Source organism: Rhinolophus hipposideros, assembly GCF_964194185.1.
Source record: "Rhinolophus hipposideros genome assembly, chromosome: 4".
Taxonomy (NCBI): Eukaryota; Metazoa; Chordata; class Mammalia; order Chiroptera; family Rhinolophidae; genus Rhinolophus; species Rhinolophus hipposideros.
This window is the reverse complement of record NC_138050.1, coordinates 59,812,170-59,828,657: the sequence shown is the minus strand read 5'-3', so window position 1 is coordinate 59,828,657 and position 16,488 is coordinate 59,812,170. Positions and strand designations below refer to the sequence as shown.

The 16,488-nt window shown below is 36.1% G+C and overlaps 2 protein-coding genes across 8 annotated transcripts in view; one reads left to right on the top strand and one right to left on the bottom strand.

The window, feature by feature from the left end:
• Positions 1–13,984, top strand: part of BIVM (basic, immunoglobulin-like variable motif containing) — a 27,607-nt gene extending 13,623 nt beyond the window's left edge. For 2 of the 6 annotated variants that reach the window (XM_081045504.1, XM_081045502.1), the window contains exons 5-11: positions 1,372–1,467; positions 1,754–1,858; positions 2,076–2,170; positions 8,664–8,796; positions 10,977–11,063; positions 11,849–11,945; positions 12,712–13,277. In XM_081045504.1, the coding sequence (XP_080901630.1) occupies positions 1,372–1,467; positions 1,754–1,858; positions 2,076–2,170; positions 8,664–8,796; positions 10,977–11,063; positions 11,849–11,945; positions 12,712–13,005 (907 nt within the window). In that variant the 3' untranslated portion in view covers positions 13,006–13,277. Of the gene's footprint in view, positions 1–1,371; positions 1,468–1,753; positions 1,859–2,075; positions 2,171–8,663; positions 8,797–10,976; positions 11,064–11,848; positions 11,946–12,711; positions 13,287–13,556 lie in introns of those variants that run through there. The other 4 variants (XM_081045507.1, XM_081045503.1, XM_081045506.1 and 1 more) reach the window with 4 other exon arrangements.
• LOC308496358 (uncharacterized protein) overlaps positions 13,060–16,488 on the bottom strand; it is a gene marked incomplete at its 5' end in the record, with an annotated part of 4,543 nt that continues 1,114 nt past the window's right edge. For both annotated transcript variants that reach the window (XR_013993174.1, XM_081045508.1), the window contains one exon: positions 13,060–16,383. Coding sequence is in view for 1 of the 2 variants with exons in the window: in XM_081045508.1 (XP_080901634.1) it covers positions 16,294–16,383 (90 nt within the window). The remainder of the gene's footprint in view (positions 16,384–16,488) is intronic.

Below are 16,488 nucleotides of genomic sequence, written 5' to 3'. Positions count from 1 at the left end.
TGATCCCAAGGCTTTTTGAAGAATTGTTGAAGATGAGAAGGGGAGATTTAAACATGATAGAATAAGGTCTTTCTACTCCACTCCTTTCCTCAGACCCATGAAAACAATAAGATGAAAAATAGGGAAACTCTGTCTTCCCTGAAACAAATAACGAAGTCCCTAAACCACAGGCTCTAATACATACTTGTCAAATTCTGTGCATAAACTACTACTGGCCTCAGACAATGCAGGTGTCCCTAAAGTTCATGTGACAATCCTGAAACCATCCAGTGACCCCTCCGCTTAAATCTAGGGGTGTGAGTAGTTACATCAGGGGAGAAACATCTTCGTGGAGATCCAGGTCAGCACTACAGAAATCCAGGGAGGGGTTACGGAAAGAGACATGGTGTTGATTGACACTTCATTATCTTACCCCTGAACTTCCACCTGAGGACATTGCAAATTGCTGGGAAGGTGATGATTCCAAGAATTGGACACATGCCACACACTTCCTGATTTCAAAACATATTACAAAGATATACTAATTAAAACTGTGACACTGGCTTAAAGACAAACATATAGACCAATGGAACAGAATAGAGAGTCCAGAAATAAATCCTCATGTAAATGGGCCAAAAAATCTTTGTCAGGGTTGCCAGGACCACAGAACAGGAAAAGGATAATTTCTTTAGAAAATGTGCTGGAAAAAGTGGATACTAACATGCAAAAGAATGAAGGTGGGCCTCACTTCACATTCATATACAATAATTAACCCCAAATGGATTAAGACATAAATGTAAGACCTAACGCTATAAAACTCCTAGAAGAAAGTGGGGAAAGCTTTATGACATTGGATATGGCCATGATTTCTGGGATCTGTCAAAAAAAGCACACCTAACAAAAGCAAAAATAGATGGGACCACATTAAAGTTAAAAACTTACGTGCATCAGAGAAAACTATTTAAACAGCGAAAAAGGCAACCTATGAAATGGGAGAAAATATATGCAGATCATATATCTGTAAAGGTTTAACATCAGAAACAAAGAACTCTTACAACTGAAGTTGCAAATAATCATGTATGCAGTTCAACTAGGAGTTTGCACTGAAATTTTAGTACTTAAATTTATATGCCATTTCCCCCCCATTGGTTTGGATAACATCCACTTTAACTAGTAGTCATACTTAGCTATCTTTATTAAAATGAATGATTTATTGTTATGCATTTATGCATAACAAAAATATAAAAATATTTTAAGTGAATGAAGATTTTATATTAGTTTAAATGATCAAAATTTCGTTATGTTGACACTTTTAGTTGCCATGAGTGTTATATTTCTCCATGCATATTTTGTATTCATTCAAATGAAGAAAACAGTCTTTTATTTTTTCAGGTACTGCATAAGCCGACCACAATATAAGACTTCTTGTGGTATCTCCTCCTTAATTTCTTGTTGGAATTTCTTATATAGCACAATGGGAGCTGGAAAGTAAGTATGTTAATTTATTGGTATCTCTAAACTCCAAATTCAAGTTATTCTGTGTTGTTTTTTCTATAATGGAAGGTTTTTAAGAATAGATTTTTCATAAGTTGAGATAAAACTGCTGTATTTTGTTAATAAGCCTTTTAGGTAAAAATATATGCACGTATTTTTGATAAAATAAAAATTTTAAATATTACTAAAATTGGGTGCAAATCAGACATATTAACACTGAGATAGGTTCTATTTGCATATGATTGGAGTTATAAAATGAACATCAATGTTTCTTTTGTAGTCTTCCACCTATTACCCAAGAAGAAGCTTTACATATTTTGGGCTTTCAACCGCCATTTGAAGATATTAGATTTGGCCCTTTCACTGGAAATACAACACTTATGAGGTACAAAGCCCTTGCTTAGAGGCAATACCTTATTTCTAGTTCTGCAAAATAACAATGGTATAGATGTATATTGATGAAAACTATGTATTCATCTGCCAGGCCCCAATCTCTAGTAGGTATGCCAAACGTGGGCTCTGCTTGAATTTCTCTAGAAATGGAATAAGAGTATCTTTGTTTTGGAACTATTGCTATGAGCAAATCTTCTTGTTATTTTCAGATGGTTTAGACAAATTAATGACCACTTCCATGTAAAAGGATGCTCGTATGTTCTATATAAGCCTCATGGGAAGAATAAAACAGCTGGTGAAACTGGTAGGTAAACATATTGAAGACTTACACACATGCCCACGTGTGCACCTGCACACATACACGTATATGCTTTAGGCTCCATCTCAAAGATTGGCTGTTTTGATTAATGGGACATTATGTAATCTGCAAACACAGTGTTATATTTATATCTTTCTATCCAACAGTAAAATCATTATAGTAATCTGTGGGGGCACTTTTCAATATACAGTTTAATATTTTTAGCTGTTCTTACCTTTGCATGTAGAACTTTTAGACCTTTAAGGTATCTCATAAATACTACTTTAACACATTATATTGTTTGGGTCCCTGGTGTGTGTGTGTGTGTGTGTGTGTGTATACACTGATAAAAGTTTCAGGAAGCAGCAGGGAATTTATAGTTCCTTTTCCTAGAAAGGAATGCAAGGATATTAGGATATTTGATGTTAGAACTGCATAATAGCATAAAACAATAGGAAAATGGACTATAAATGTGACAAAGTTCTATTATAGAATAGTCTTAATTGTAATAGAATAATGGAGTTGTTTTTAAGGATTATTTTAGTCGTATACTAACTAAATAATTTGCATTATTTGACAAGTTTCAGTTTTTAACTTGACAATAATTTTTTGACTTTACAATCCAGAAAGTTGTAATACAGTGTTAAAGAAAAAGTTATTCTGACACTTGTTAAAATGATAAGGAAGACTTTATTCAAGACTGTTGTGATAGGGGTATTGCAATAGAGGAGGCTGATTAGCTCAACGCTGAATACAACAAAGGCAGCTGGGAATTTATAATCAACTAGCAAAGTGAGGGGTCAGTGAAGGAGGCAACAAAGGTAGAAGGTTTCTTGCTAAACTGGTCTAAAAGAATTTTACAACAGGCAGGCCCAGGGCTTAGATCTCAAGGGTGGGGGATGAGTAACCTGATCAGATATCAAGGGTGAGGGATTCTTTCTAAACTAACTTAGTAGGAATCTTGCTAACTGGGTTCTGCAAGGATGGACACAGAGCCCAAGTTGAGGCGTAGTGAAGAAGAGGGCTCAGAGGAGCCTAATTAAAGTTTGGTGAAGGAGAGAGTCTTTGTCAAAAGACTTCTTGTTTACTTGGTATATAGTTTACCAAGGTCAAGGATTGAGCATAGAATAGAATATATTTCTGTTGACCTGTATTAGGTATGTCAAGTTGGTTACGAGTCAGGCAAATTTGGCATTCACATTGGTTTCTACACATACTGGTTTTGTGACCTTGAACAAGGCAGTTGGACACTCACTTACTGAGCCCAGTGTAGACCTTTGTCTTTACATATGTGTACCTGCCCGAAATGGTCACTGTGAAGATAAAGGGAGACATGTTTATAATCCATTTAGCCCCTTATTTGACACAGACTAAGGACTCAATAAATGTTAGCTGTTCTTCTTACTGACTAAATTCTGTGCATTTGTAGGAGGTCTGTTCCTGTGGAAAGGGCAGCTCTAAATGGTATGTTAGTATTTTATTTTTCCAGTTTCTGATGAAACTGTCAACACACTTCTCTCAATAATTGATCAGGCAATTGAAAACTAAGAGAAGATGTACTTTCCAATAGACATCAGTCTTTTTCATTTGAGGAATGGAATAAACAACCTATATTCCCTGTCTCCCCCCTCTTGGCAGGGGGAGAGGAGTGATGGCTGCAATTTCTTCAGTAAGTTTTAATGCTGTGTTTTCCCAGTTTTATTCCTGTTTTCATTTTTCCTGTTACAATATTTGACTGTTTCTTTTTCTATGTGTATTTCCTGAAGGATGATTGATCTGCCTTTCTCCTTGGAATTGTCTTTCTCTTCAATAATCAGTGGTCCTGTGCGAGCTCTGCTTTATCTCTGAAGTTTTCCCTGCCACTATAGGGGCCAGTTCCTCTTAATTCCTGTAGTACTGATTATTTGCTTTTGTCGTGTGGCATTTGGCATATACAGCCTTATATTACATCTTTTTTAAATATGTCTGTCCAACTCCCTGGCCAGAGAGACTGCCCTCAGTAGCCCTTTGATTCCATATATGATGCACTATGACCTCAGACATATTACCCTAGAACTTCTGATTGTATTCAGAAGAGGAGTGGTACATGTGTCAAGTGAAAAAGTGTTTTCTGTTCTCTCTCATTGTGGAAGAAAGAGTTACAGAAAAAGGCTTTTCTCATTTGTCTCTGGGATATGTTGTAGTAAAAACTGTTGTCACTTGTTTATGTTTGTTTAAAAAATACTTTGAAGTGTACCTAACTTCTCTTTTTATTACCGTTATTTTTTAAGGACTGTTAGGCCTGTTTTCCACAATGGGTTTTAAGTTTTCCTGGGGCTTGTGCTTCTCTGATTTCATAACTCCCCAGCAGTTGCTGATGTGCTGATTTCCACTGGACCCTCAATAAATGTAAACTGAGCTCACTCATGGAATAAAAACAAAATCCAGGGTTTTTTGATAAAATTAACAGATTTAATTGTGTGAAGTGTTTTTTTCAGAGATGCAATTACAATAAAAGTTTGTGTTAAAAGTTGTCAACATTAGTTTCAAGCTATGCTTCATTTATTATTCACTTAACATTATTATTATTATTTTCTTACTATTATTCAAGTAATTTCAAACTGTTGGTTCGCTTAGCTACCAACATTTGTGCCAGAAAAATCTAGATTCATTTTTTTTAATCATCTAGCCTGAAAATTATACTACTGTTCATGTGTTTAATTTCTATTTTTCAGAAGGTATTGTAATTCATTATTTTTGCTTAACAGAGAGTAGCTACTTCTGCCCTATCCCAATATAATTCATATATACCCTCACTGTGGCCTTTGCTACCAGCTTAGCACAGTGCATTAGCACATCTCAGGTGGACTATGCATTAAGATTTCATTTTCCTCAGCCACTGGTTTTCTCCAGTTCATATTGGACACAAGGCCAGATCAATCTTTTTAATGTGCAGTGCTAATAGATCTCTTTCTTTTTTAAGAGCTCTCTAGTGCTTGCTTAAAGCATAAATTCTTTAGCATCATTCAAAGCCAATATAGATTGGCCTTCCACTGCTGTCCTACATGAATCAGTTGTATTTCAAAGATGTCAAGGGAATAAGAGCTTTGCAGGATGTTACGTTGCCGGGTTACAGAATCTGATTCTTGTCTTTGAAGGTATAAAAATACATTCAAATAAATTTTTCTAGAGTTCTATATAGTTCTTCTCCAAATGATCAGGCTCTGCAGAACAAACTCACAACAAACTCAAAGGAGAGCAGAATGCTGAGATACTAACTTAGAGTGAGAACTACAGTAGCAAAAGCACCAGAATTCTCTTGTTGGCTGCTCAGGACATACACTCCTCCTCACAGGACAGCAGGACAGCTATTCTAGTAGTTTTTTTTTCTCCTTCCTACCATACAGATCAAGGCTATGCATTTGGTAGCAACTGCTTTGTCACTTAAGATTTTTTAGATATACTCTAGTGTGAACTTCTTTCTGAATTTGGTTTCCATCTGTAACACATTTATGTGTTTTGTAAATAGAATTACTTTCTTGCGTGGCCATTTTAACATATTAAATACTATATTTACTGTCTTTTATTTCAGAGGGTGATCTTTTTATGACCTTGTCCTGAAATTCTGGGAGTGCCCTATGGTAGGCTTCTCTGTACTATCATACCCTATAGTCTAAACCAGACTACTTGCTGTTCTCTGATGAGATCCTTCCCCTCTGGTGATTTTGTTTTCTCCTCATGCTCTTTTTTCTGTCTGGATTTTTGAAATCCTGCCACTTCATTAAGTTCCATCTTGAATGCCACTCCTTCTTGATTTCTCATATCTGATGCTCTCATTCTCTTTTTAATTATATAATATATCCCTTTATTGTGGCACTTTTATTTCACCCTATGTTAAAGTTACTTGCTTAATCTTCCCTATGAGGACAATTGGATATTCTACTGTGTATCTCTTGTTTCCTGCAGTTCCTGATATAATTAGTAGGTGCTCATGAACTGCTTACTGAATTGAGTTAAATGAAATTTTCTCTTAACTCTAGACTGGTGGCTCTCAAAATATGGTCCCTGGACCAACATCAGCATCACCTGGTAAATTGTTAGACATGCAAAGTCTTGGTCCACAACCCTTACCTGCTGGGTCAGACTCCAGTGATCTGTTGTTTAACAAGCCCTGCATGCTCAAGTTTGAGAACTACTGCTGTAGTCTTTCTAAAAGCTGCTATCCATCCTTTTTATGAAGAGTTTGGTCTTCAATGATAAGCTTCATTGAACCCTGTGTCTATTCCAGGACGTTAAAATAATGACTAATCATGTTATACTAAAGCAGTCAGCTGTTTTGTGTTATATTTGACTTAAGAAAGGAGGAAAGTATAAAGTAAAGATTTCCATTAAAAAGTTACAATAAAAGTTCTTTCATTAAAGGCTTAGTTATTTGGGAAGAATATTTGACATTTTCACAGTTCTTAAAAGATTTGAAGAATTTTTTCTAAACCAATTGTTTGTGTATGAGGTTTGACAATTAAGTTCGTGAACTTTTTGCAATGATACAATAAAACAAAAGGTTTTTTGCTGTCAGAGGGATTATTCATTATGAATTTGTACCACTGGGCAGTTAACCAAGTTTACTATCTGGAAGTGCTGAAAAGACTGCATGAAAAAGACGAAAATGACCTGGATTTTTCACCAAATTCATGGCTCTTGCATCATGACGATGCACCAGCTCACACGGCACTGTCTGTGAGGGAGTTTTTAGCCAGGAAACAAATAACTGTATTGGAACACCCTCCCTACTCACTTGATCTGGCCCCCAATGACTTCTTTCTTTACCCAAAGATAAAGGAAATATTGAAAGGAAGACATTTTGATGACATTCAGGACATCAAGGGTAATACGACGACAGCTTTGATGGCCATTCCAGAAAAAGAGTTCCAAAATTGCTTTGAAGGGTGGACTATGCGCTGGCTTCAGTGCATAGCTTCCCCAAGGGGAATACTTCAAAGGTGAAAGTAATGATATTCAGCAATGAGGTATGTAGCACTTTTTCTAGGATGAGTTAGCAAACTTAATTGCCAGACCTTGTAGACATCTTTCACATTTGTTGAATTTATGAGGAGTCTAAATCCACATATTTAAATTTGCTTACTGTCCTGGAATTTACCTACAATCAAGTATAAATAAAATATTGACCATCTTCCGAATTTTAGTTCTTATAATTCTTCACTTAGAGCTACCGTGTCAGTTTTTAATTTGTCAGGGGAACTCAACCAAAAACTGCAAAAAGACTTATCATTATGAAATAGAGATTTTAGCAGAAAAGATCACCTTGCCATTGCAGGTATGTCTCATGGAGGCCAAGAAGCAAAAATCTATGGGGAAAGTCTGGAGAAAGAGTTTCAGACAGAAATGTTATTGTCTCCATGGAACTTGCAAATTGTGTGTGTCTGCAGGGATGGAGGGGGAGGAGGGGTCCCGCCTCCTTGGCTCTGCTACCGCCATTGATCTGCTGTTCTTAGTGGTCTTCAGCTCTGTCAGTGGCCAGAAAGTCGAACAGAGAAACCACGACATGCAAGCTTTCATCTTCTTCAACTATTTTTAGGATTTCCAGTTTTAATAGGCCATTTGTTAATGAATAATTTAGTTTCTTCCAGGAGATGCAAGTTACTGAAACCTCAGTTAATGGCTTTAAGTATTGAATTCTGGTAAAAACTTGTTGCTTGTGGTACTACTCTTGAAATGACCTCACGACTAATCTAGCTATGGGAAATATACAAGCAGTTAAAAGAGGATACCTTGGTACCACCAGTCAGCCTCTACAGATGTTCTTATCTCATTACTTAGCTTGTGGAAGCTTTCCTCTGGTGTGTGTGACTTTTGTAGGATGATTAAATTGTGTGTTCATGGCGGAAAGGTGCCATGTTTGGGACTTTATTATTTGGAATTTCTAGTTATCCATGTACCTCTGTGGTCTTCAAATTGGGATGTATTCACCATAGGAGCTGTGCGAGTTGGTCACTATGGGAATAACAGGAAAATGTCTATATTTCATTCTAATTTAAATTTCCTACTTTTGTATATCTGTTATAAAGGCATATTAATATAGTAATATATGCACATAGTTTCTAAACAACTGCTTATAATAGGCATGCTTATTTGGAAATTTCTAGTGACAGCTGTGCACAACTGTAAAAGATGAGACCGTTGCCATATGCCCTAGGTATTAGGTTTCATATGGTAACTAAATTTCATAGACAAGCATGTATGTTAGTAGGAGATTTTGGTAAGCAAGGCCATGTTTCAGTTCTTTAGTTTGCTATGTAGTTTATCTGAATTTCAGTCTAATGGGTAAAGCTGAAAATAAATTCATTAGTATTCTTTTGTATCACCAATAGCTTCTCATTTTCCCCCAGCGATGTCAGTGTGTTCTGAGTAATGTCTCTTCTGTCTTTCAGTCCTTAACTAGTCCTTTGTGTAAAGCATGGACAGTGCTGCAGGTCCCTGAGTTTGTCTTTGTCTTTTGTAGCTTCAGGGGCCTTGTCAAAGTTAACTCGTGGATTGAAAGATGAATCACTGGCTTATATCTATCATTGCCAAAATCATTATTTTTGTCCAATTGGCTTTGAAGCAACCCCTGTTAAAGCTAATAAAGCATTCAGGTAAGCATTTCTGTATTTTATGTGATACTTCACCATAAAATGTGTTGTAAAAAGCATTTAAGAAATATTTAATGCTTAGAATTGGGAGACTTGGTGATTTGCTTTCCTGTAGTAAGGATATTCTTCAAACATTTTAGCTTCTTCTTTTGCAGAATTGCATTTGGTTAATTGTACTTTGACATTATCCACTTAGATACTGTTGGTCAGAGTCATGACAATAGAAACTCATTTGAAAAATCACCTTTATGTTTAGTATAAAACAGTTGTAAAGGAGTTTATATGTTATGTCTCAGTGTCCTCATTCAACATCCTACATGAACAATGTGTTGTGGACTCTAGTGTCAAGAAGATTGTCACAACTGAGTACATTAAAAAGCATTTCCTTTTTTATGGTGAAAATCGAGGAATTTATCAGGGGTTCCCTTTTGTCCTGGCTACAAGGAAGCCCAGAGCCAATTTTTGTTTCCAATATCAGAACTCTATTACCCTTATGGTTATATTTGTTTGTGTCTTTATTTAACCCAGAGTTTCTATTTTATTAATTATATATATTTACATACAGGTAAACTTGTATCTTTTTAGAAGAGGTAGTCCATAAATAAGAGAGGGTGACCACATTTTATTTTTTTTAATTAATTATTTATTGAATTATTAGGGTGACTGAATTGTAATATTTTTTTCCTCCATAGCAAGTTTTCTTCATAATGGGTTAAGATAATGAATGCCAGCATAGTTCAAAGCATAGGAAGAAGTGTCCTATTTGAGAATGGTGAAAACAGAAGCCTTGCATGCTTTGAGCGAACGTATTGCTAAGTATCATTATCCTCGTCTCTCACGTTCTGGTTTGTTCGCCCCTGAGTCAGTGGCACTAGTAACTGAGGAGGCGGAAGAGGCAGGGCCGAAGGTCGGGCTGGGAGAATGTGGCTTGGTCACCTAGGGAATAGGATGGGTTCTTTCAGGCTGGAGGCCATGTGGCCTTTGTGTCCCACTCAAGGCACTTGTTGGGGGTGGGGGTGAAGGGTTTGGGGGGGATCCTGAGACAGGCAGGAATGACCTGGGAGAACCAGGAAGCTGGTGGCATTTTTGTGAATGTGGAGTAAAAGGGAAATGACTTGTTGTCTCCAAATCCTGAAATGTTTTGTTTATCTCTCTGGAGGTGAGGAATATTGTTTCTTCTGTGGTTTCATCCTGTACCTTCACCTTACTCCAGACACCTGTCACAAGTAAATCATGAAAAAATAGGTGCTCCTACTTATCTTCTATAGAAGAGAGTTCCTCACCTCCCCCTTTACCTAAGCATCAACTGACATGCTTTATTTTTTTAATTAAAATTTATTGGGGTGATAGTGGTTAGTAAAATTACATAGGTTTCAAGTGTACAATTCTGTAATATATCATATATGTATCATATTGTGTGTTCACTACCCAGAGTTAGTTCTTCCATCACCATATTTTTGACCCCTTTTATCCTCTTCTATCACCGCCCTCCCCCCTTACCCTCTGGTAACCACTAAACTATTGTCTATGTCTATGAGTTTTTATTTCTTTGTTTGGCTTGTTCCTTTGTTGTTTTCAGTTTTATATCCCACATATCAGTGAAGCCATATGGTTCTCGGCTTTTTGTGTCTGACTTATTTCGCTCAGCATTATCATCTCAAGATCTCTCCTTGTTGTAGCAAATGGCACTCTCTTTTAAACTGTGCAAATCCTTGCCTGTGCTCCACTCCAGACCTATCTGAATTAGAATTTCCAGGGGTGGGATGAGAGCATCAGTGTGTTTAAAAGTTCCATAGGTGAATCACTGCTTTAGGGTTTTATTTTTAGGATGCCTTTTGAAAATTTTTAAATGCACAGTGATGGAGAAGAGTAGCTGAAGGATTCTGGTAGCATGATAGGATTGTTTTTTTTTTCCCCTCTTAGATTCTGAGAGGTGGTTTATTTAAACTCTTTTAGCCCTAGATTTTGTAATTGGGGATCAAGACCTAAATTTAATTTGTGCTTTCTCTTTAGTCACCTTCAGATATTTGCTTATGCCTGAACTCCAATATCTATTCTAGCATTAACAATTGTCACATTTGAATAAACTTTAGTATATGTTTTATTAATATATAATTTAAACAATATTTTCAAGAGAGGAAATGACCTTTATTAAGCTTACTGTGAATGTATTTTATATTTAGCAGGGGTCCCCTCTCACCACAAGAAGTAGAATATTGGATCTTAATTGGAGAATCAAGTAGAAAACATCCTGCTATTCATTGTAAAAAGTATGTTAACCACTTTTTTTTTTCCTCTTCAAATTTCTGCTAAAAAGCCTGTTGGAATTTTGATTAGAATAGAATGCATAGAATCTATAGTGTAGTTTGGGGAGAATGACATCTTAACAATATGTAGTCTTCCAATCTGTGTACATAGACTATACCTTCACTTAATTAGAGCTTTCATTTCTCTCAGTAATGTTTTGTATTTTTCAATATAGAGTTTTGTGTATTCTTTGATAAAATTTTCTCTGTTATATTTTTTGATGCTTACAAATTGATGTTTTTCATTTTCTAATTTTCTGGTTGTGTAAAAAAAATGCAGTTGGTTTTTCTATATAGGCATTAAATTTTGCATCTTTACCAAATTCACTTATTAGTCCTAATAATAGTTTTGCAATCCAAAGCAGTTTGTAATTATTTTAGTTTCTACACAGTCAATCATGTTGTTTATAAACAAAGGCATGTTAGCTTTTACATCTTTGAAAATGTACTTGACTCTAGTTAAAAAGGAAATAATGGAATGTTTCTACTTTAGCCTGCAGGATGTCATCTAATAGGTTGATATGTATTTATTTCATAGGGAGACTAACCATTTTAAACTGAGAATTTTGACAATGGTTGGACAAACAATTGTCATAAAATAATTGTCATATTAGAGCTTAGTAGGTGGAATAATTAGAAGAGAATTATTGCCATAGTAATATTGTAGAATATTGCTCATGTGCGTTCCATTGTGATGGTATTTTGTACTAAAGAGAAAATTGTGCTTTATTTTTCTTTCTTAACTATAGATGGGCAGATATTGTTACTGATCTAAACACTCAAAATCCAGAATATCTAGATATCCGGCACTTAGAGAGGGGGCTGCAGTATCGAAAAACAAAGAAGGTAGGAACACCATTGTATTTGGAGGTATTTCACAACTGGTCAGAAAGCAGTGTTTTACTCAGTACCCTAGATTATAAATAACAGAAACCCAGTTCGGAGCATCTTAGACAGAAAAGTGAAAAGACTGGTACCTGGTAAAAGAATGTTAGCAGGGACCAAGTATCTAGTCTGTCTCTTTCTGGGGTTACATGTTGTTCCTATCTCTCTTTTTGTTTGATTATTTACTTCCTGAGGATATCATCATCTTTATGTCTCTCTTCCAGATGAACAGCCTAGACTGAGACTGCCCTGCCACCAGCCTAGTTCCATAGTCTTGGCCCAGCTTGGGTCAGGTGTTCCCTCCTGAGCCAAATTAACGGTGGCCATGGACAGAGCCATGTGTATAAACAAGACTACTGGGGCAGTTCTCAGAGAAAGGTAGATTCTGTGGATTGAGTAGACATCCCATTGGTATAATCTTATTAACAAATGAAGAATGTGTAGGAGAGGAAGAGGAATGATAGTGTTCGGATTAAGCAGATGGGGAAGTTAAAGTGTATGTGAGTGGCATATGGGGGATTTGGCTCCTGTGGGCATTGTAGTATTTTTGTAAAGGCAGCTGGTCAGGAAAGGTTCAGGATAATGTGATCTGATGATGTCTGAAAGGATAAGTACTGTATTGAGGCAGGTGAAGGCAGGGGTAAAAATAAGGGAATTCATAGCAGCCCATATATTGCTGTAATTCCTTTCCCATCATTTTCTTCACACAACTTTTTTTCCTTCTCAGGTTGGGGGAAATTTGCATTGTATTATAACATTCCAGAGACTTAATTGGCAAAGATTTGGCCTTTGGAACTTTCCATTTGGAACCATTAGACAAGAGTCACAACCTCCAACACATGGCCAAGGAATTGCCAAATCTGAGAGTGAGGACAATATCTCCAAGAAGCAGCATGGGCGTCTGGGTCGATCTTTCAGTGCTAGTTTCCATCAGGACTCGGGGTGGAAAAAGATGTCCAGCATCCATGAGAGAAGGAACAGTGGCTACCAGGGTTTCAGTGATTATGGGGGGAATGACTGACTACTATGGGTACTGAAAAACTCGTGTTATAACACCACTGGTCTATACAGGACTGCATTAAGACAGTAGAAAATTTTATTAGTCTCCATTAAATAGGAACAGATCTTGTGGTATAAAACATAACATTGTAGTTCTCCAATAAATAAGCTTGTATGTGATTATGATGGGTGATTTCAGATATATAAGCAGATAAGCACAGATTATTTTCCTTTTAAATTTAAGAGTATGTAACTATTCTGGGCAATTTAACAAAATACAATAAAACTACATATAAACAAATCAAATTCACTTAATAGCAACATGATTTGAAATAGTTAAGCATGACATGATTTCTTATGACTTGATCCCCAGACATTTGTTGTAGACATTTATTCCTAAGCTCATGATGGAAGACACCATTTGTCCTTAAAAACAAAAACAGAAACAATGGGGGCTGTTGCTTTCTAGTTTTCTCTCATGGTTAAAGCTCATTTAAAATTATTGAGTTAGTGATTCTTTTACTTGTAGCAGTATCTGGCCTGCCTCATTTGTCTCCTGGTTAACTTTCTCAGGATTCTCAAAGAGGCAAAAGAGAAGATTCAAGAAACTAATCCTTTCTGTTGGTGCAAACGGATGACTTAGTGCATTGATTCAGGATATTCTTGACTTGGTATGTTACTATCAAATATTGACAAGAACTTTAGGTCTTGCAAAGACTTCTGTAAGTCTACAAGAAACCGTTTTTTAGGGATAAAGGAAAAAGTGACATCTGTAGTTTCTATACCCAAGATAACCTGTGAAATGAGATCTGATATTTGATTGATCCCTCAACATAGAGTCATGTTGATAACAGCATTAAAGATGCCTTAGGAATGCCGTGTCACTCAGAAGGCAACTATCTATATTCCAAACTCTGGGCTGTTAACTTTTTAAAACCATATAGACAATTAGTTGTTTGAAATATTAAAGAGTTCAGAAAGTGTGGATTTCATATATTTGAGCTTGTCTCTAATTGCTGTCAATTTTTCTTATGCTGTCAATCTGAGACTCACAAACGACTAGGATCTCTTATTCATTTCAGGAGCTGTTCCAGAACTCAAATCAGTAACTTGATTATTACAAGGTGCTGAACATGTTGGTAACCATATTGCAATACACCTCAAGGAGAGGGTTCAGATTTTTATTTTTAAAATATTTTCATTTTCTTCTCTTGAATTTTATATCCATTTATCCACATAGACATGTCTAGCCTACAGAGGAGGATATATATTAAGAAAGGGTCATTTTTCTGAAGAAAATATTTTGCTTGAAATGCAAAGGACTGAAAGATTTGTAGGTTGTTGATTTTGTTACTTCATACTGGAACTTTTAAGAAGTTTTCATCAAATAAAGTTTTGTTTTCTACTTTTAATCATGTGAATGTTTTGAACCTTTTTTTTAGGAAGGGAGCCATATCCTGATAATTTTGTTTGAAGTACATGACAATTTGTCAGTTCTACCTAAGTCGTGTGTTATAAGAAACCATCTTGTATCTTATATAATCAATGAAACAATATGCATTATGACTATAATTTTATATTTCTGTAAGACTTTAGGAAAATAGACAATTTAATTCTTGTATTAGCTTGAAACAAATGAAGTTGTAAGTTTTGTATGTCAAACATGGTTGAATATGTCAGCAATTTCGTGTAGTTTAAATATTTCAGAGAAGAGGTAGATAGGAAGACCTAGAGTAAAGAAGACAAATACAACATAAAGAATACAGTGACATGTACAAAATGAGTTGATGCAGATTGCTTATTGGCCATAAACACTTTTTTTTATGAGTCTTGATATGATCACTTGCTAATTTGGCTCATTAAGTTTGGCAATTATTAAGAACACACTGAGGTTTACAGAGACTACTTTTCTAGAAACTATAAACAAGTTACTGCATACTTCTCTTTCAATTATTAGTAAATTCCTGTCATTTGTTTTCTTGGTCAACTCTTCTTAGGAGTCTCCATAGAAGCACTGAGGGTTCAAATACTGGCTCTGCACTTACTGTATCACCTTGGGCAAGTTAAGATGAATTTTTCTGTGCTTATTTCCTCATTGGTAAAATGGTGGTAATAGTATCTGTTTTACAAATTGTTTGGAGGAATAAATCAGTTAATACATGTGAAGTATTTAGAACAGTGCTTTGGAATTACTATTTAAGTGCTTGCTATTATTATCACTTCAAAAGATGTATATTTTACTGTTCAGAAACTTGATAGAGCCCTTTAACAGCATCTATAAGAGGCAATGCTTTGTATATCAAATATACACCCCTTCAAAAGGGGTGTTTCTTCAAAGGAAGTTGCTGTTTCTTCAAAAGAATATTTTGTATTTTAAGAAATATTGCTGTGGTTTTAAAAGCACTTATAGCATTCAAATGTCCATATTGGCTATTTGTTTTTACCCAGCTGTCAAACAGTAAAAAATGTCACTTAGATAAAATCCTGGTTGTTCATTTCCCACAACCATGCCCCATCATTAGGCCCCAGCTGGTACAGCAGCCATAGCAGTTCCCAACTTGCCTACTCCCAGACACTGGATGGGCTCAGGCAAGATGCTCTAGGATGTGGTGAATTCTGTATCTCAACTTTACACATAGTGTTTTTTTCCCTCGGTCATTCACTCAATAAGCTGATTTGATTGAGCACCATTACTTACTAGGTATTTCATGTTAAATTGCTGATCTCAGAGCAACCAATCCCAAGAAGGTAGCATTGCCAGTTTATTCAGACTCACTGGTGAAGAAACTTGCTTAGGATCATAGGTGTCTTAGTTTCCTAGGGCTACCATAACAAAATATATGCGGCTTCAACAATAACAATTTATTTTCTCACAGTTCTGAAAGCTAGAAGTCCAAGATCAAGGTTTGGACAGGTTGGGCTTCTCCAGAGCCTTTTTCTTTGGGATGCAGATGGCTGCTTTCTCCCTGTGTTTTCCCATAGTCTTTTCTTTGTTCATACATCCCTGAAGTTTCTCTGTGTTGTAATTTCCTCTTCTTATAAGGCCAACAGTTAGATTGGATGATTTTAACTAAATCAGCTTTACAAGGCCCAATCTCCAAATACAGTCAAATTCTGATTTACTGAGGGTAAAATCTGATTTACTGAGCTTCAACGTAAGAATTTTGGAGGGGGACACAATTTAGCCCATTAACACAGGGCTATTATGTGGCTCAGATGGGATCTGGACTAATGTCTGCCTGACTTGTGAGGAAATTCTCTTTCAGCAGGGTGCACTGGAGAGCTTCAGACTAGAGGCCGAAGAGGTCATTTAGGTAATATTTATGGAATTCCTGCTAAGTGTCAGAAGTGGTGGAGATGTCAACAAGACAGTTCTTGGCTTCAATAAGTTTGCAGTCCACTATGGAGGGGGACAGAAATTAAACACACAATTATATTAATCTCCATAAAATACAACTAAAAGCAATTTCTGGGAATTACTTTACACATGGAAGAAAAGTAAAAA